Source organism: Anser anser (assembly GCF_964211835.1).
Source record: "Anser anser genome assembly, chromosome: 1".
Lineage (NCBI taxonomy): Eukaryota > Metazoa > Chordata > Aves > Anseriformes > Anatidae > Anser > Anser anser.
Window position 1 is genome coordinate 48,200,211 of NC_139720.1, and position 20,998 is coordinate 48,221,208.

At 40.7% G+C, this 20,998-nt stretch overlaps 1 protein-coding gene across 1 annotated transcript; it reads left to right on the top strand.

Annotated features, from left to right (window-relative positions):
• Nucleotides 1-6,747: 6,747 nt before the first annotated feature.
• Nucleotides 6,748-19,845, top strand: NDUFA12 (NADH:ubiquinone oxidoreductase subunit A12). Its single transcript, XM_083807189.1, has 4 exons — nt 6,748-6,880; nt 9,517-9,599; nt 10,603-10,690; nt 19,570-19,845. The coding sequence occupies exons 1-4, from the start codon at nt 6,792-6,794 to the stop codon at nt 19,748-19,750; spliced, it is 441 nt and encodes a 146-aa protein (XP_083663315.1). The 5' UTR covers nt 6,748-6,791; the 3' UTR covers nt 19,751-19,845.
• The last annotated feature ends 1,153 nt before the right edge of the window (nt 19,846-20,998 follow it).

Genomic DNA, 20,998 nt, shown 5'->3' on the forward strand with positions numbered 1-20,998 from the left:
AACATAGGGTGCAGGCTGGTCATTGCTGCCTAGCAAGTAATCTCTCCTTTTTTTGTGATGATCAAGAAGCTGAATAGTGCTGGTTGTTGCTTCAGCATTATTCACTTTTCTTATCAAGATTTTTTATGTAATCCTTTTGGATTCTTAAACTATGAGTTCATGCTTTTGATAAGGAATGAAACATAACCGGGATTTCTTAGAAATAAGAGCTATAAAAAAATGAATACAATATGAAGATGCATTTTTCTTATTTCTGGCTCTTAACCATTGCAGTTATCTCTGAGAATAGCGTGGCATCTTACAGAAAGTCTAAACAATGAAGTTCTCGTTTGGTTTGGTTTGTCTGAAGATAACTGTTGCTCAGTTAAATGGAGCATATTAAGTTACCTTCAGCTCAGGCTGTGAACATTTCGAACAGCTATTTTTTATGATGACAGGATCTCACATTACCACCTGTGTGATTTATTATTTTTAGTCCTGCGAATAAATGTTCTGTGCTACTGAACGAAAGGCTGGCAAATATTACTGGTTTCTCATGCTGTTAGTAAGATTGTTGTTCAGCTAACAAAAATGTAGCCAATGAATCTCACTTCACCGTGTATGTTAAAATATCTCATTATTTTTGTGGCCTCCTCCTTTCTCCCTTTTTTTTTTTTTAACTTTTTGATCTTCAGCATTCTGACAATGTTCATACCTATTCAGGATTCAACCGAACTGTGGCATTTACTAGCCATAAAAATAATGAATTTCTTTGCCAATGAAATAACAAGTTTAGTTTCAATAGCTTTAAAATTTTCAATGTTAAGAGCAAGAAAATTCATTTTAGTATAAATCACATGAATTGAAGAACTATTTTATACATTTTAGAACCCTGTCACTTCAGATGGGAGCAACGTTACACATAATGAATTGACTAGTTCGAAACATTTTCCTTGAAAATGTATGTTGTAAATGTACACATGGGTTTAGGTTATTTATTTCATACTGGTGGCGTTCCTGGTACAAGTAATTGTTATATTTTCACTTCTTTTTTTTCTTTCTCCAAAAGTACTTTAATTGCAATACTTTCTGCAGTTACAAACTTAACCTGTCCATACATTTTGTCTCTTCTGTGATTGTCAGGGTCCGCAAAAGTCAGTCACTGGTCTGTTATTTTGTTCAGCTTCTATGGTTTCTAGCACATCAGTTTCATTGTAAGCATTAGAATGTAATTGTCTGCTGTAGTGTAACAAAATCACTGTAAATGTCTTGAAACCTGACTAAATTTTGAAAATTCTATTTTGGGTGTATTTTTTAAAATAAATTGTAACTTTCTATTATAGAAAACAATTGTAATAACCTATCACTTTGTTAGTGTTTTATACAGATTCTCTTATAGACCTAAAGCAGTGTATGATTACAAAGAGTTTGTGGATATTTCACTTCTGTTATACAACGTAGTATTGTCAATTATATTCAGTCTCTGGGATTTGTGATAGCTGCGATATCTTGCTGTTTTCTAGCTCTTGTTCCTATTATCTCTGTTTCTGTGCTTACTATTTTCTGCCCAATGCATTTGAGTATTTGAAAATGTAATAATTTATTATAAAATTTAATTCGCCATCATTTTTTGCTTTTAAAACACTACATACAAATGTGCTGTAATGAATTCTGATCACAGGTCTTTGTGTCATATAATGCAATAACCTATATTTGGAAATGTTTACTCAATTCATTATGGATCAGTTTTAGGTTGGAAGTTAAAATATGGTTGAATACATTTTTTTTTATTTTAACATAAATACAGACTTCAGGTGTTTAGGTTTAATTACCTCAGTTTTAAATATTATTGGATAAATAGTGAATTTGTTCTTGTTCAAATTTGTGAAAATACCACAAGTTTTGGTTCATTCCAGAATTGATTTCTCAGTGATAATTGAAAAAGTGTGATTTTTTTCAGTCTTCTTTTATAAATGATTGTGGTATTTGCATAAATGTGCATATAACCTATAAGCGCATTCCAAATGAGAAAAGAGCTACCATTCTTTCCATGGTTCAATTCTGAAATGTCTTTATCATGCAGTAAATGGAGTATCATGGAGAAAATGAATTACCCACTGATACTGATGAAAGATAAAGCTTGGATAATGCAGGGAACAGATGACTTACAAGAAGTAAACATTTAGACTGCCTTCCCCATTAGCATTTACTCCAGGATCTCTCTTGCTTCTGTTTAAAAACTTACCTTTCTCAGCACTCCTACAGTGTCCTGTTCTCCAGTCAGACTGCAAAGTATTCCCTCCTTCTCATACCAGTAACTTCCCGCAGCCTTTTGGTCACCTCTGAAGGAAAAGGGAAGAGGAAAAGTGCTCTGGTGACAAGTGCTCTTCCGGTAAATAGCACAAAGTCTGGGAACTCTCCAGCTTGGTTACTCTGGGGCACCTCCTTTTCTTCTTTCTGCTCAACAAACATCCCTAACAGTCCTGCCATTCCTCCTCTTACTTCTGTACGAAATAACCCCAAAGAACATTTATATTTCATCATACGAATGCTTCTCTCCTGAGCTCCTCCGTTTTTCCTCGTATACGTATAAAGTTGTGTTAACACATGGAACAGCCCCGTTCAGCCACCTCAGTCTTCCTTTTACCCTCTGAGCTCTCAGGTGCCACCCTCACTCTGGTATGTGGCTGCTAACATATAATATGATTTTCTAGTACATTAATCTTTTATGGGAAATCAGGGTTGTGTCTTTTGGCTTGAGTGTAGGAACTGAATGTGTCTTCCAAGTCACTGCGGTGGAGTTGAAGGCAGGTCATGTGGACCGCTAGAGTACCACTGTGTTCAATACCATTACCTCTGGACACGTAAGGTTTTTGTGGCTGTTGATGCATTTCCTGACTTATTTATTTATTTATTTGTTGCAATTGGATCTTGTAGCAATGCTTGCTCAAAAACATTTTCAAGTGAATTAGGCTGGGGTTAGGGGAAGGTGGATGAGGTGCTAATAAGGAGGGAAGAATATTTTGTGGCTTGGTTGGAGTGACGGTGGAAAAGAGTATAGCACAGGAGCAATGTTCTGGGCACCCTTATCTAAACTTCTGTGGTGGAGTGTCTGTGATAACAGAGACGCTAGACGGACCTGCTCCCCCATAGGTTCGTCTGAATTAACACAGCGCACTTCACTCAGCAGAACCGTTCACTGGACACCCAGAGGACCAAACTGCCATGCGCTGAGCCTCCAGGTAATATCGGGTTGCTAAACACAAAAGTTTGTTGGCAGGAGACTGACCAGCAGCCAGCACTGTGGCTTTGGTCCTGCCCGTTTCTGGCGCTCTGCAGACTGGCAGTCTGTTCCCTGAGGTGCTGTAAGAAGCTGTTCGTGGGTTGTCTCGAGCTCCTGTACAACAAGGAGCTTCAGTCCTGCTTCATCTTAGAGTTAGAGGCAGATTGTGGGGCAGATTTTCAAAAGCTACATAGTCTGGTCTTATTTGTTTGTCTTATTTGTTAGGCTTTCATGTGTTGGATTTGCTTTATGTTTTAATTACAAGAGCAATTCCAATTAATTATGCAGATGTATGTTCCGTAGTTGTGAAGTCATTGCAGCACAGATCTGTGTGACTTTCCATACAAAGAATAGAGGGAATAGCAGAGGAATAGACAATAAAAACAGTTCTAAGGTAAAATTGGTTTACTCTGTAGGTTGGTTGATTTTTGCACTTTCTGAGAAATATTTGAATTTAGGTTTTTCAAGATCAATTGTATCACTGAATAAAGCTCTTTAAATAAAAACTATAATATGTAGGATTCGGGGAGACTTCTGTGCTATCATTGAGTCATTTGGGAAATGGATTTATCTTCAAAAAACCATGTTCTTATTTTACTGTGACTCTGTATTAGAAAAAAAGCAATTAACGTATTCAGACTTCAGCATTTTTATGCCTGAATTACATTCTGTCACTAAGTCTGTGCAATTTACTTGGACCACAAGAAAAAAAAACACAAGACAGCATTAAATGTGTTTAGCAAAAGCTTTTAAGTCAACAAGGTTCAATATACTAAACTTTTGGGGCACAAAAACAATATATAATGGAGTCGTAGTTTAAAATCTTAAAACTGGGAATTAAAAATTACTCATGGGACTTATAAGTTTTACAGTCAAGTGAATGCTGTCTCCCAGAGATACCCCAAGAAGTTCTTAGGAAGACGCTATACTTGTGTTTGTACTCCACATTATTCAATTGTGACATCTGCACTGAGTTCAGGGAGAATTTTGAGCAGAGTAGCAAGACAAATTTTTCATGCTTAGTGACCAGACATTAGCAAAAACAGTGTAAGCAGATGTGATAGTGACGCGCGGAAAAGACTCCACAACCACAGGGTTGTACAGTAGGTATACTCTATTGCGGTGCACCGGGCGCACTGGGAATAGCTTCCCTCAAAAAGTGCGCACCTTCCTGGTCGTCTCCCATAGTTTTATACATGAATACTGTTACATATTACATGAGTTCTAATACATATTCATTCTTTTCCCCAAAAAGGCGGACCTCTTCCAAGTACTCATTTCCATACTCCCTGCCCTTAGCTCCTCCCAGTTGCGCCTGTGCAATGGTTGTCCAAAGCCTGGTGGTTGCGGGCAGGGGTCTTTCAGGATGAAGGCAACGAGGAAGAGGAGGTTAAACTTTTTACCTTTCTGGACTTTGACCTTCTGTTGGACAGTATTCAGAAGTTTTTTGTTTATCTTTGCCTTGTTTCCTGCCAACAAGTTGTTCATCCTTCCCTAATGAGTTGTTTGTCCTTCCCTCATCCGTTGGCCTTGAGCAATATCTTCCTTTTTACATCTGCTTCTCATAAGGTTCTCATCTACATCCCCGATAATTAGGATATTTTACCATATATGTAGCTAAATATTAATTCAGACAAGTTTTAGCATCTTCCCCATCTCAATAGGACTAGAGCAGTTAAGAGCTAATGACAATGAAATTCTCAGTGGAGATCTTACTTGACCCAATCAATGGAGAAAAATAGTAAAAGGAGAAATCAAAATGTAAAGATGCTGTAAGATTCCTGCTACTAAGAGTGTAGTTCCATAAAATCTTCTATAGGATGAAAGTCACATTAAGTTAATCACTTCTCTCGGCTTTGTATTACAAAACCCTACCTTCTACAGTTGTCTCAACCTAACTGCAAGAACCATGGTGTCACGTGGATCAGTGACGTGATCCAGAGTTTGTTCATTTTAACCCTTTGAAAATGAATAAATAAATAAATAACCCAGGTTATATCACTGCCAGCAGAAAATATGTTCATGGAATTATAGTCTTAGCCAATGAAGGTGATCCCAGTTACATGAATAGGCTTAGAAATTGGTTCAGGAGTTGAACCTATTTAATGCTTCAAAAATTGGCAGACCTCATTTAAACTATTTTTCTTTCATAGTTTTCTTTGGTAGTTTATACCAAAATAAAGGTTTACATATATAAAGTTGCAACAAAACAAGTTAAATTTAACAATGAATGTGCCTCCCCTGTTTTTCTGCCTGCTACACGAAAAATTGTCAGAGCATATTTCAATAATTTAATAAATGTTATAAGAGTTTTGATCGTGAAAATGCAAATAACCTGTTGCAGGTGTGCTGAAGCCTGAGACATTCCATGGAATAAATGCTGTGGTGACATGACAGAGCACTGGATCAATCATTTGTGTTGAAATTAAGTAAGTAAATAAATAACAGGACCATTTTCACAAGGATTTACAACAGCACGATAGTTTTTCTCTCCTCAGTATGAAGCAGCTGAAAAGCACAGACTGGCATATAGGGAGAGCTACAGTAGGATTGTACAGGAGCTGTACCTAGCAAAGGTCTACCTGGGACACCAGGATTCTGCTCAGGCAGGTTGTCACGATGGCCATGGACATGTGCAGTTGGAAGGCCAGGCTGGGAGGGAGCTGGGCACATACAGCCTGGTTAAAGGTGGGCAGGGGCGCGAGCTCCAGGGCCGATGATCAACTTGGTGGTGACATGGACAGTGGGATTGAGAGCACCCTCAGCACGTTTGCTGATGACACCGAGCTGTGTGGTGCAGTTGACATGCTGGAGGGAAGGGATGCCAACCAGGGGGGGCCTGGACAGGCTCAAGAAGCAGGCTTGTGTGAACCTCGTGAAGTTCAACAAAGCCAAGTGCAACGTCCTGCATTTGGGTCAGGGCAACCCCAAAGAAGAGTGTAGGCTGGGCAATGAGTGGATTGAGAGCAGCCCTGAGGAGAAGGTCTTAGGGGTGTTGGAGGACGGAAGAACTTGACACGAGGCAGCAATGTGTATTGGCAGCCCAGAAAGCCAACCGTATCTTGGGCTGCATGAAAAGCAGTGTGGCCAGCAGGGTGAGGGAGGTGATTGTTCCCCTTTACTCGACCCTCATGAGACCCCACCTGGGGTGCTGCATTCAGCTCTGGGGCCTCTAGCACAAGGACACGGAAGAATTAGAATGAGCCCAGAGGAGGGCCACGAGGCTGATCAGAGGGCTGGAGCATCTCTCCTGTGAAGACAGGCTGAGGGAGTTGGGGTTGTTCAGCCTGGAGAAGAGAAGGCCTCGGGGAGACCTGACAGCGGCCTGCCAGTGCCTAACGGGTGAGTCCCTTCCCCCCACACCACTCTGTGAAGCTGTAACGCCCGGCCCACGCCACGCCCGGTGCCCCACAGCAGCCGCGGGGAGCTGCCCCAAGCTGTCGGACGGCCGCACCGGCCCTTCCCCGCCCTCCTCGGGACGCGGCCGGGACGCGGCGCGGGGCGGGCTCGGGGCCGGCACCGCCCCAAGATGGCGGAGTACGTGCAGCTGGTGAAGCGGGCCTTCAAGCACCTCGGCGGCCACGGCGGCGTCCGCGGCGCCTTTTGGCAGCTGCTGAGGTAACGGCGAGCCCGCGGCGCCCGGCGGGGGCGGCTCCCGGCTCCCCGCTCCCCGCTCCTGCCCCGCCGCCCCTGCGGGGTCACCTTGGCGGAGGGCCGGGCCCCGGGGCGCCGTGCCCGCGGGGCGGGGAGGGACGGGACGGGACGGGACGGGACGGGGTCGTGGGGACAGGGTCGGCTTTGTAGCGGGGGCACGGAGCAGAGGGAGTGTTACGGGTCTAACCGCACGGCCAGAAAGCTGCTGCTGCTCCCTTGTCAGCAGCGGGGACGTAGGAGTGCAGGGTCGTGGGGATTGCCGGAGGTAGAGTTCCCTGCTACGCGTCAAGGACTCATGCTAGGACAAGCCAAGCTGTATGAGCCTCCCCCCAGTCATCATAATAGCTCTTTTTCTGTTGTTTCTTGTAGCTTAAACTGGTTGTTCTGAGCAGTTACAACACTTTCTACAATTTCTGATTAGGCCTCATCAGTGTTTTGGTACTGTGGGTTTTGTACATGCTTGGTTTGCGCACTGAAGGTGCCTTACCTGATAAATCCTAGCATCAGCGTGTGGGTTTTTTTCTTCCTCCATGTCACTTAATTGGCAGCTCGTTACTGCTCTGTGACGTCCAGATGCTCATCTTGTCCTTACAATCACAGTGCTTCTGATTTTATTAGTCTCCACGTGCCATGACCTTGTATGACTATCACACCACTGAATTTCCTTCTGGTGGCAAAAGAAAAAAAAATGTTTAAAAGTTGGAGCAGGTTTCAAGTGAGTGCCTTCCTTAAACTCATCTTAATGTCTTGTCAGGGAGCTTTTGTGAATCAAAGGTGTCAGCACAGCCTGCAGTCTATCTGCTAAGCAGAAAAAGGGAGTAGGCAGCGCAGGAGGCAGCACTGTTTCTTTTTCTTTTGGAAGAATGAGGTTAGAAGAGAGGTGTGCTGGGTGCAGAATCATACTTGTTCTTCACAACTGCACCAGCTACAAATGTTTTTGCTGCCTCTCCATCAAGTCATTGAATCCTCAATCCCAGCTCATTGAATACTCAATCCCATCTCCTTTCAAGTCATTGAATCCTCAATCCCAGTTCAAGGAATAGAGTTGACACGTACTGGAGGAGTAATCAAGATGCATCTTTCTTGCAACAATTATTATGTATAAGAAGTAACAGCTGGTAACTGCGAAAATGATTTACCAAAGTCAGAAGAATCTTTCTCTGCAGGGGTTTTATGCTGAATTTCCCTGCTTTTCTTTATAGGCATCCCACTGAGGAAAGTAGATCAAATTGTATGCAGTAGAAGTTGAATTATTAAGGGGTTTTGTGGCTGGAAACATTCTCCTTACTCAGGGCTCAGGGAAATTGGCTGGGAAAGCCATTTTCTGCTCTGGAAGCCATAACTACTGCTTAGTGTTTGATAACAGTATTGAGGGCATGAAGTTGGGACAAGGGTGTAAGAGCTCTCCCAAGTTAGAGAAGGGAAGAAGGAAGGGAGAGCAGTATCGAAATGTCCGTTCTTTTTCTGAAGGTAAAAGCTCAGGCTTGAATAATGTAGAGACCGCTGAGTGTTTCCTTGGAGAGGAGAGCAGTGGCAGAGGATAATTCTTTCTGGGAGCACAGAAATTTAAAACAAGTCCTGGGTAGGCTGATGATTGCTTGCATGTACTCTGGGAGAAAAGGCAATGGACAGCTTTCTCAGGGGGATGCAGTGGGTTATACAATAGTTAAACTTCCAACTAAGGAAACACGTGTGTGCGCGTATGTTTTGTCACCTGGAACTGAACTGAGAGTGCCTCTAACACTACAAGCAGCTAAAACTTTCGAGTCAATTTTACCTTGTGTGATTCTGCCTGGGATAAATGTTAGTAAAAAGGAAGAAAAATGTGGATCGAGGGGTGAGAACTTTAAAGATTGTATCAAGAGAATACAAATCACAGGTTCAATTTAATTTTCAATATGCGTGGTGATTCTAAAATATGTTGTACATAAAGAGTTGAAGCCAGAATATACCTTATCTGGGTCATGGAAAGTCTCAGGGAGTGGCAGGGTAAATTCTTGCTTTTTTTCATAGTTATCTGATAGCTAGAAAGTAACTATTGTAATTTTGGGCTTTAGCATGTATTTGTTAGGCAAGCAGCAACACTGGAGGTCAGTGCCCACACAAAGGTTCTCTTCTGCTACTTGATGCTGACCACTTAAACTCCAGGGCAGTTTAAGCTGAATTTGTAGTAAAAAAAAAAAAAAAAAAAAGTACTTGAGGACTATGATAACATCTTCAGCTAAGTAAATTTGCGTGTGTCTGTGGTACTTCCTTCACACGTTATTTTAAGATTTTGTGGGTGTTAAAACAGCTCTACCATACAGCACAATTTATCTTTTGCTATAACAAGCTTCTAAATAGCCCCCTGAGCCTTTCGGTATGACTTCTATTATTCTGTCAGTGGGACACGCGGTTAGGGCATGCTGGTATTAGTTGCAGGAATTGGTGATTGTTTTGCAGTTCTTAAGCCTGAATAGGCTGGTGGATTTTTTTTTTTGCTTTGCATACATGTATTTGAGTTTTAATTACAGATTTTTAATCAACCTCTTGGTAAAAATAATACTCCAATTTCATTCTAGGACAAAGTCAATTAAAGTTGTTGTTTTGGGAATTCACAGGGTCAATGATTTGAAGACTGGTACGCTGGTAGGAGTTGACAAATATGGAAACAAATACTACGAAGACAAAAGAAACTTCTTTGGTACGTGTGGTAACGTGAACACCTCCTGAATGGCCATCCAACGTTGTACGGGTTGCTAGCGAATTAGAATTTATTGCCTGCCCAACTTCCGTGCATTTACTTGTGTAAGTCTTAGAGAGGGGACTTGTAGAAATGCCTTGACATCCTCTGCTTCGCTACTGCTTCCCTCAGTTCTTTTGCAAACATATTCAATCTAACTTTATAACTATTGAATATATCTAAGCCGGTCAGGTGCTTTACATGCAGGTATGTCTTTATAATAACGTGACTGAGAGCTGGATTTGATCCCTGACCTAAAAGCTGGAAGCTTACCAGGTGGGGGAAGAAAGAGAACTGCCTTTAAAACCGCCTCACAGCTGGGCTTGCTTGGATGATCACTTCAGGGCAAAGAAGCACAGGTTAGCTTGAACTTCCTATTACCTTAAGCAAGGGGTTCCTAAATAACATTTGAAGAGTTCTTCAAAAGTTGGCACCAGCAGCAACTGAGGTGGCATGTAAGCAATTGATACTGGTTAGGCACAGCTCTGCCTACTGCAGGGGTAACTGGGGAAAGCAGAGCTGCTGGTAAATGTTGCTATGCAGTTTTGTGTGGCTGAAACTTTAATCTTAGGTTACCAATGGCAATCAATATCCTTTTGGAAAAGGCTTTTAATGGGACAAAAAATACCTAACACACACACCAAAAGCTTTCTCTGTCTGAAACTCTTATAAGCTCCTATTTCCACTTACTTACACAATAGCTATATTTGCGTTGCTGTGCGAGCATTACGTTCAGCCATATAAGAATACCGTGACAGTAGAAATACAGAGAACTCAGAGGGGAAAAAAAAAAAAAAAGCCTGATCTGCTTTATGGTCATAGCTGTGCTAATCTTGAAATGAGTGCCCATAATGGTAGATATTTTTAGGCAAAATACTTTGCCATCCATTTTCATGAATTCTCTGCTTTATATGAAAATAATTTATTTTCTTAAGCTAATACAGCATTTGTTTGTTTAATTAAGGTCGACACAGATGGGTCATATATACTACTGAAATGAACGGCAAAAATACGTTTTGGGAAGTTGATGGAAGCATGGTGCCCCCTGAGTGGTAAGCCATTTAACTTAATGTGGGCAAATTGTGTAACTGCCTGTATGTTTTCTTGTATTACAGAGCAGAAGATAAGAAAATACCATTTTTTGATAATAAGTTTTCGTGGATGCCATTATCATTATGTATGAAAAGAAGGCTGCAGACTGGTTAATTTTAATTTAGAAGGGATTTTCTTGGATGTTTAAAGTTGTGGAAGGAAGGTACCATTCAATAGGGTGCTTCCATAGATGAAGAGGTTCTTCCTTGATTAAAACAAATATTGGTGTAGATATTCTGCGATTAAACCATTTATTGGTTAATGAGTGATAGGAGAAAGCTAAAACCTACAATGCTGTTAGCTACTGTGTCCAGGAGTGCTCTGTGCAGGTGCCTGTTCTTGTAGCTTGTTACGTCAGCACAATTTCTAACAGCTTTCTTGAAAAGGGGATGTTCAGTATTCAGAAATGGCTGTTGCAACAGGCACTGGATGCTGCCATGGGTAGGTTATGCTCTAGAAACTGGCAAGCAACACAGCCCAGACTTTTGATTTATTTTGTACTCCAACAAAAGCAACAGAAACAGTGCAGCTTTGAGACGCTGTAACTGAACTGCAAAAAGTTCCATATATGTACAAATGTCTGGAATAGTTGGATTTAAATGATGTGGGCAGGAGAAAAGAAATGATGTGGGTCTCCTTAGAGCATTTGAGAAGTGCATGGGTAGGCTGGCAAGGTAGTCAGTTTTGTTTCAAACTCTGTCTTTAAATTATGTTTAATGCTGTTAACACTTTCTCTTTCATCTCCAGTGAGAGTTTGATGACTTTTTTTTTTTTTTAAAGGTGACATTAAAATCTAAAATCATCACAACTAGCAAGTTCATGCCAGTCCATGCTGGTCCATATTGACTGCATAATAACTGTTTTTAGGATCAAGTTTTTATCCTTCAAACTATAAGACTGTGCCTGTTCTCAAGTTTATCCTAATCTTGACGTGCTGTTAGTTTTTGTTCTATCTTGTGTTTGTGTGTTGCTACTTGTATCCTCACAAAGCACAACAAAGCATTTCTTCCCGAGTATCAGTCATGTTTCTAGGGTAAGCAGTCCTCCATTCCAAGATATTTTTGTCGGGTTCCGCAGGACCTCTTAAAAATTGATGATAAATTCATATATCCCATGGCAACCTTGGATATTTATTCTTATGTAGGAATCCTAGCTTTGTGGTGCATGTAAATCGCTGGCCTGTAATTCTACACTTTTTAGATAAGTTTTTCAAAATTGAAGTACTTTAACTCGTAATAAACATCTTTTAAATTGTATTTTTTTTTCCATCTGATATTATACTACCATAGGCTTTTAACATGGCACAGATGTCTAATTTGAGACTTAATTCATTGTAGGAGTTGCTGTGCAGGGAGCTCTGGTGTTGTACAACTGCACAGGAAACTGGCTTTTTTTTTTGAACCCCCAGATTTGTTGGAGATTGGACTGTGTGAAATTACTTCTATTAATACTTTCACTTGGTCCTTAGTATAATATCTGTTCTGCCAGTTTTAAAAATGTTTGTTTCTCCAAGTGTTAGCACTTCCCTTCAACAGATGGAAAATTGAACGTTTGTCACCCTTGGGTCAACGAGGAAGTACATCGAGTACGATCCTAACAGTTGGGCTGTGATCTGAACGCTGCTTCTAAACACTGATTTTTGACTCTACGTTTTAGTTAATTCATCTTGGTGGAGCATTGCGTGGGTTTGCTGTTGTACCCTCTGCGGGTGGAAGCAGGTTTTATTGCGTTGTTTATGCTAGTGTTACTTTCAGAAAATATTTTGCAATTGTCGTGACTAAAGATGGCACTTCTAACAAAAATCCTGGTTTAGGACCAAGGCTAACCTAGAGATTTCAGATTTTCCTTTCTTTAGTGGTAATGCTAGCTAGTTTATAACGATTTTTCAGCATTCTTATAAAAATCCTACTGTATGCCTATGTATAGCCATGCTGTTTTATTGGGAAGAATAGAGTGCACAGTAGATATGCAGGAAAAACATTTTCTTCTTTTATTCAACGTAGGTCATACTACAGGTAGTTTTTCTCCATGTTTCTGGTTGTTGAGACACCATGCCGTCCTAAAGGCTGGTTTTGTGGTCAGTGATGTGCCTTCAGGATTATGGAACATGAACAACTGTTGAGATACAGCCAGGTGAACCTTGCATTTTATGCATGATGAGTTGGGAAGAAGAAAAAAAAAGAAAACACGTTGGTATATTGGAAAACTGTGAAAACAGCTGTCTTGGAAAAAATAAAATAGAAGTTAATTAAGCCAGCATTTACATTCCGTCAGGTATTGGAGAAAAGGAAAAAGCAGCAAGAAGCATCATCTCATATGTAATGTAGTGTGGCACCGTTTTTGTGAACTACTGAATGTTTTCAGTATTCTGAAATAATTGGTGTACGATCTTTTGACAATGGATGCATTGAAATCACAGTGTGAAGGAAATCAAGAGTTGTTTTGACATGATTTCTGTACAGGGAATTGGGACTGCAGCTGTTCTAAAGTTGCCTTGTGGTTTATTTTGATTTAATTTATCTTATTTAGCCTCTTCTTTTACTCTGGGTTTTCTTATCAAAATCAAGATGACAGTATCTACTTTGTTGGAGACAAGTTAATTAGATTTTTTTTTTAAATCCTTTCAGTACTCGTGGAATGATTAGTATTAAACTTCTCGTAGTGCTGTGCAGCATATTGGGCATTTTTTTCCCTGAATAAAGATGTCTTTTATGCAGTTAGGCAGCTTTGAAAACTAAAGTCTTCATCTCCTAATGGACAGAGCATGTTGTTTGCTGGAACTCCATTTTTTTAACATGCTGTTCATGTGTTGTGTTCTGTGAACATACAACGATAAAGTTGTATCTGCTCATGCCAGTGCACAGAGGCGCTGTATTTAGTGCTTTCATAGATGGTGCCATTAAGAATTGCTCTAATTGTTGTCCTGTGTATTGAGCTCATTTCCATTTCATTTCTTTGTGATGATAATCCAGCTTGCTCTTTTCTAAGGCAAGGGTTATCATCTCTGCTAATTCCATCCACCCCCAGCAGAAGCTGGCTTGGATCAGAGGCAAGCTGAGGCCTGGGTGAAATCTGCTGCGAAGAGCTGTTAGTAAGGAGGTGTGCTTGAAGCAGTGTTAGCTTTTCCTCTTTCTCCATTAATCAAGGGCTGCACAGAGGGGTGAAATAGTAGGGATGTAAAATACAGGTGAACGAATCAAAGAGCTCAGTGCTGCTTTTTTATGGATGTTATTACCGGCTGCAGGTTATCTGCACTTGTAAGTTTGGCAGAGTAGCAAGTGGCGTTGTCTCACTCTGTGATCACAAGGGTGATATTTTTCGAAGGTATGAAATCATGTGGTCGGGTGCAGGGACAGAGGGCAAGACCCTGCTCTCCTGGCGCCAGCAGCCACTTACTTTATGGCATGCAGGAGAGCAGCTGGCAGTGCTGCAGGATGATCGAGTGTTGGAGGGATGGCAGGTTGAGTAAATCCCCATTATCATACTGCTGAGAAAGAAGTGTGCCTTCCTGAGGAGCAGAAAGACTTACTGCCTGCCCTCATGCAAAACGACTCTTCCGTTCTGCTTAGTACCTGGAAGACTTTGTGTAGGATGTGGTGTTCAGCTCTGGGTACCGTGCTCTTCTGGGGAGGAGGCAGGATAGGGGTTTATTTGTTTGAAAATACACATAATTTTTTAAAAAGATTTTATTAACCTAAGCCGCAAACAAGCAAACTGTGGACCAGTGGAAGAAGCTTAGGGAAGAGCAGCGAGTACAATCAGACCTCCAAGGACAGTTGGAAAGAATTCTTTGCTTAAGAAGGAGAGAAATGACCATGGATGTAACCTTTAAGCATTTAATCTTTTGCAGAGGGGAAAGGCACAGGCTGTCTTCCAAAGATAAATGGGTAGAGTAGGAAGTAGTAGGTTTAAATTGCAGAAGAAGAGGTACAGATTGGTCACTGCTATCCTTACCACTAAAAACTTCTGCTTATCTTCACTGGTATAACTTGGTTTGGGAAGATCAGTAAGCCAGCGTCACATCAGTTTTGTAACAACTTCAGTAGGTATCTGCTGCGAGCAATGTGGGTGCAGCTGATACTTCCCTGGATCTAGAGTGTGTGCACAGTGTTTAAATCCCTTCCAGGCTTGTACTTCTTGATTCTTTAATTCTCACAAATAAGACATTTTTGGTTATTTCCACTGAAACAAGGTGAGGGGAGAGGATCAAGTATCTCACTGTCCTTAATCTGTTTGGGATCAAAGAAGAGAGTACCATTATTAATCTCCTCCCACAAATTCTCTGCATCACTCCTGATTTTCAGGCTATGTTCACGTCTCATGCAGAAGTTCCCTGCGTGTCTGCTTGTTCCTGTGATGGATAGCTATTAACTGTTCAGCGATCAGCATACTCCTGTAGCTCTGGCTGGAATTTGGAGGAGCACAAGTTTGCATTTAGGGAATTCTGGAAGGCTCAGATTGAGCTCGCTGAGGGGCAACTTAGAACCCAGTTTTCCAGTTTCAACAGGGTTATGTTGTCAAATGAGGCTTCTTTTTAAGAGTCTATAAGGTCCATGCAAGCTGAGGCCTGCTATCCTGCTGGATGCTGGAGGTTTGATTCCTTTGTATCATATTCAAAGTGTTTCATGACTGGCTGCATGCTTTTTTTAAACCATTTTCCTGGTTAATGTAATTTGAATTGTGTTGGATTTATTCTTTCAATATAAGTTGTGCTGTGGAAAAAGCAGCATCTCAATTGCAGAATAGTTTTCTCCTTTCTCGGGAGCGCTTTGTTTTGCCAGCATCGTTCGTTGTGTGTGTTCGTCCAGTTCTTTGATGCTTGTTTCCTCATAGTGCAAATCTGACATCTCTGGAAGGAGCTATAGGAGTACTAACTTCATACAATGAAACTTCAAATTTAACTTCATTTTAATAATCTACATCCTCTTTGTTAGCTGATCTGACAGCTGAAGGAGGGAGGGATGTAGCATCTCAGTGCTAGCACACCAAGAAATGTAAAAGAGTGTGCTACTCTCTTGTAAAACTGCTGTTGTTCAAGAGTGCCTGCAAGGAAAACAAAAAAAGATTGATCAGGAAAGGAAGGAGGGGAGAGGGAAAATAAGATTTTCATCCCTTCAGTAGATTTACAATAAACTTCTGGATTTTATAACTAGATTAAATGCTGGTGTAGTGGTTTTTAGGTAAATGGGTTAGTCACATTATTGTCCAATGGTATCTTAGGGTAGCTTGCCTGAGAAATCAGCTATCTCCCATATGTATACAAACAAAAACGTTCCTTGTCCTTTTTTCCTCCCCTTCCAATACATGGAGTTGGAAGAATAAGCGAGGACCCTCTTTAATTTAAAAGAGCCTCTTATGATGCGTATAATAGAGTTAAACCCCTAGTTTCTTGCTCACTTAAAGTACTTGGGAAAGCACTAAAATACTTCTGCCGTTTGACCATAACACACATCTTCGCTTCTCTTTTGTCTTAATGCAACACAGTTAACTTGCTGGAGAAGAAGTAGATGCTAACAAGTTGGCAAGCTTCCTGAACTTACGTAGACAGTGCCTGAACTTTGCAGATGCACATATGGTAGTAGCTACGCAGTTTGTGTAGCATCGGTTCTTGTTTGACAGCTTGTACATCAGATAATTGGCTCCGGTCCCTTGTAGCTTCAGTTTGAAATCTCCTTGCTTTTAAATATTTGTCTAAGACTTGGGAGAAGATTCTGCACAGAGCATTTGAAGGTATGTTGATGGGCGTCTCATCTGTTTACCCAAGCAAAAGCCCAGAGGCTTTACTAGCCTCAGACTGCTTGGTAGTTACTCTGCTCTGAGGCTCAGGAAGCTGCTCCAGCCTCCCCAGAGCTTTATCCTCCTTATTTTCTTTGCTCTAAGTCATCTGCTTCTTTTGTAGGTTTTAAGTCATTAGTTGCTTTTGAATGCTATTTTTCCACGTGTGGATTTATGGGTAAAGTTTGTATAGAAATCTGGCCATCTGCAAGACGTCAAATCTCTTCATTCATGCTGTTCTGTGGAGTGCATGAAAAGCTTTTCTTGAGCATCTGGGAGTAGAGTCTATGAGACACCAGGGCTTCAAAGGACTCTTTGAGGGAAGTTGTCAAGGGGAAAGTCTTCCCAAAATAAAGCTTTCAGTTCTTGTTTTGCTTAAATGAGGAGTGGGCAACAACAAAAATCTCTTCTGGAGATAAGTGTTTCAGTACCTGTGACTATACTGCTGTTTCTCACAGGTAAGCAATTTTGTTTCTACTTTCCAGTGAGAAAGTGGGATTTTAAGGGGGCTTCTTTTGCAGATCCTATTAAACCTGAGGTCAATTTCCTGTTGATGTTTTAGTGTCAGAAAATCCTGAAAGCTAATGTAGTAATATTTGGACTACTCCAAAATACTGTGTGTTAAGAGACTTCATTGATTTAGTCTTAGAAAAACTGCAAAGCAAAGTTTAAATTACAGAATAATACTACTCTGTCATCCGGTTTAAATGGGTAAATAAACTCAGTATTACAATAATTACTTTCCCATTTCAAGGAGTGAATGTATGCTGTATATACCCTTGAAATGAAAGAAGTGCTAGGCATCAAGTAAGCTTGAAATCTAATCAATTTAAACTAAGCTTTCATACGTTTCTTGTGCTCCACCTGCCCCAGCCTATCTTTCAGGGCCTTTGTAACTGCATTTCTAGCCAAGAAAACAATTTTCTTTTTTGTCCTGGTGATTTGTATGGCTCTCGAGGGAGTGGGAGGCTTGGGAGGATGGTGAGGCTTGGTGACAGGTGCAAAAATAGGTTTTTGCTTGCAGGATTCCTATCTGCTATTACCAGAAATGTCAGTAGGTGAAGGTGTACGTGGTTGTCTCCACATGTTACGGTAAGCGAGTTTGAAAAGCTGAGTGGAGTGATGCAAAGCATTTTGATATGCAGTCAATAGTCAGTGCTGGCAGGATGTATATGGGCACTTGGATCTTGTCCCTACATCCTGTGCCACAGGTCTGTTTCTTTGTATTATCAGTGGAGAGCTGGCCTATAGGGTCTATGATCTCACCTCTTTCAAATTAGCTGTTTTACAGTGCTTTTGCTGACTTTGGTGCTGGTCATCATGGGACAAGTGACGTCCCGCACAGTGGGAAGCCTGCTAGCATGCAGAATTCTTTTAATGGATTTGATCTGGTAGAGTGCCTTTACACAAAGCTCTGACCTTACGTAAGGTGGCCAGGGCACCCTCGGAGGCATGCAATACCAGATCTAAAATCAAGCAAGGCCTGATCCTATATCCTCAGGCCATAGCATGGTTGCTGGAGATGCTGTGGGGCCTCCTCCTTCCAGACAGAAATCATTACGCCCGATCTTTATTTTAATAGAAGCAGTGGGACAAATGTAGTTCAAATCATACCAGATTTACAAAGGGGAGTTGGGGAAGAGAGGGATCCTCCTCCTATCCATGTTGCATTGGGTCACTTTACCTGAAATTGTGTATAATCTTCAAACTCATAAGTGGATGATTTTTTCCCATGGGAGGTGGTTCTTTACCTCTGAACAAGCTTTTATCTTATTTTCAAAGGATCTTATGGTTCCATCCAGTTTTGTGTTCAAGTCAGTTTCCTGGCAGTTGTTAGCCCTACAGTGTGTGCCTTTCATTTGAGGTTTTTGTTTGTTTTTTTTTTCTTATAGAATGAACATATGGCTGACATTTTTTTTACGTGAAATTTTGTACTAAAGTTATATCCAAAGTTGGGATTTTTTTCTAAATAAATGTTTAGAAGCTACTTGACTGAAAATTATTCAGCCTTCTGTAGAGCTCTTCAGATTAAGAATATACTTGTCAGTCAAGCACATGCATCTATTTCATGTTACTTTTATTGTGGTTTTGTATTGATGTATCAATGAAAAGTTTGCAGGAATGGTTGTTAAAGGCTGAAGATGTAATTTTTAGGCTTTCTAATACCTGAAATTAGAGGGCTGCTTATTTTTAGATTGTCTTTGGCAAAAGCTGATTAGCAGAAGCTTCTTTTAATTCCACTTCAGTAAAAATATAGATATGCTTGCAAAAAACTCACTTCTGTCATTACGTGTACTTCATGCTGCGTGCATAGTTAACTGGCGTATAATAAAAGTGATTCAGGTTTGAAAGTTGCTTTGGTCACTGAAATAGAAATGAGGTGAAATCAATTCCTGCTGTTTTGTTTTAGTAAATTATTATGGAAAATACTTAGTTTGATCATTAATGTTATTTGCACAGGGAAGGGTTGACCTTTAGCTCATAGGTAAAGGATAATGGCTGTAATCACTTCGTAATTACCCCATTGGTATTACACACTTCATTGTGGAGTCAGTAAACATTTACATGATTGCTTTCGGTGAATTTGCATCATTAGTCCATATATCCCGAGTGGCAGCCTCATGAAGGCTTTGGAGATGGGTATTGAAACTGTTGTACAGAATAGTCTTCTGCTAAAAAAAAGTTTTGGTTTTGCCCTTTGTAGTGCCTGCCTTGCACTAGCTGGCTTGTTAAGGCTATACAGACATGTAACAACAAAATACTCCCTGCCCAGAGACCTTTTGATCTAAGCCTACAAGGGAACAGGAAATTCAAATTCAGGTGTACTTTCACTTCCTTTGAAGCAGAACTGTTATTTGTCAGTTATATTTATGTAATTATTTTACATCATTATTCTGTAGCATCGTTCAAAGTTATACTAGAATGAAATCAGCTCCCTCCGGCTCCCATGAAAATAAATGTTACTTTTCAGCGGAGAGAACCCTTGGGAGTCAGGAGGAAGGCTTGTTGTAGATCATGTAATGCTCCTTAATGTGTCTTAACAATGTTTCTTTTTCCTCTTAAGGCACCGTTGGCTTCACTCAATGACGGATGACCCTCCAACTACTCATCCACCAGTTGCTCGTAAATTTATCTGGGAGAACCATAAATTCAATCTGAGTGGTACTCCTGGACAGTATGTACCTTACTCTACTACTCGCAAGAAGATACATGAGTGGATCCCACCCACAACAGCCAGCAAATAACAGCAAAAAAAGGAAGTCATTTGCCTCAACTTTGGCTTTCAGTGTAAATTGTATCTTCATTGGTTTTGTTTAAAATAAAAACCTCCTATAACTGCTATGGTTTAGTTTATTGAGCTGGGGGGGAAATCAAATGAGAAAATACTGGGAAGATGTAGAGGACAGAATACATGGCAAGTCTTAATTTCAACAAGATACTGGGCTTTTTGTCATATTATCAGTGGCTCTTGTCTTTACAAGTGGTTCTCAAACTTTTTTTAGCATACTAATCATTCCTGTGGCAGTTAGTTCTCATATTTGTACCATTCAAAAGAATACAAATATAAATTTGAAATACATGATTTTAGTCTTTAGCCTTATCCTATTACATTCTTTGCATGGCATATAAATGTATCATTCCTGTACTATTTTAGGAAGTAGTCTGTTTAAATATTTGCAAGTCAAGTTAGATTAAGGCCGATCAAGGATTATAGCTTTTATTCACAAATTCTTTGTGCATGGGTATGTGTTGCTGTATTTTAACATGGTGTGTTAGGTAGTATGAAATGTGTAAGGCTACAGTAACCAAATGATATCTCATTCCTCAAGAAAACTCAACTATAAGCAGGCACAAAAGCTGTTCCCTGCTTCTGAGCATCATCCCTGACCACTCAGTGCACTGGTTTTGGACTAAGACCCACGAGCATTGTCAGTAGAGAACTTGCTTAAAACTGCCTGTCAGGTAGACTTGTAGGGGGGTTTGATTTGTTGCTGTATGATTAGCTGGTGTCCAACCAGCAATCCTGCTGACTCAAGCAGGTGCAAAGATTGGATCCCTGTCACAAAGATCTTATTGGTTGCTTCTGTGTCATCGGGTTTCGTTAGAAGATGTTCTCACAGGGGTGTGGGATGGGATGTATGTCCTGCTGTGACAGGACCTTAAGGGCCTGTGGAAGCTTAGGACTACATACTGTGGGAGATTGAGAAGCAAAGTATACCAGAACCTATTCTCAGAAAATAAGCAATTGGCAAGTTAAAGAAATTTGGGACTGTGGCTTTTTCCTGCATCTCATAGTTTGATTCTTATGCTAGCTCTGCTAGTATTCTTCAGCAGAGCTGCCATCACTGCAAGGTTTCCTCTATCTAATGACCAGGCCTGTAGGTCACTGACTGGTGACCAGCCCCTGCCTCCCTCTCCTCAGAAGGATGGAGGGAACAAAATGAACGAGCACGTGTGCCTAGATAAAGGCAGGGATATCACCCACCAGTTAC

What these genes read in the sequence shown, in the direction of transcription:
- NDUFA12 (XM_083807189.1), top strand. Translation starts at nt 6,792, where the DNA reads ATGGCGGAGTACGTGCAGCTGGTGAAGCGGGCCTTCAAGCACCTCGGC. An exon ending in GCCTTTTGGCAGCTGCTGAG is followed by an intron (nt 6,881 to 9,516) that starts GTAACGGCGAGC and finishes GGGAATTCACAG; the next exon opens with GGTCAATGATTTGAAGACTG. An exon ending in AGCATGGTGCCCCCTGAGTG is followed by an intron (nt 10,691 to 19,569) that starts GTAAGCCATTTA and finishes TTTCCTCTTAAG; the next exon opens with GCACCGTTGGCTTCACTCAA.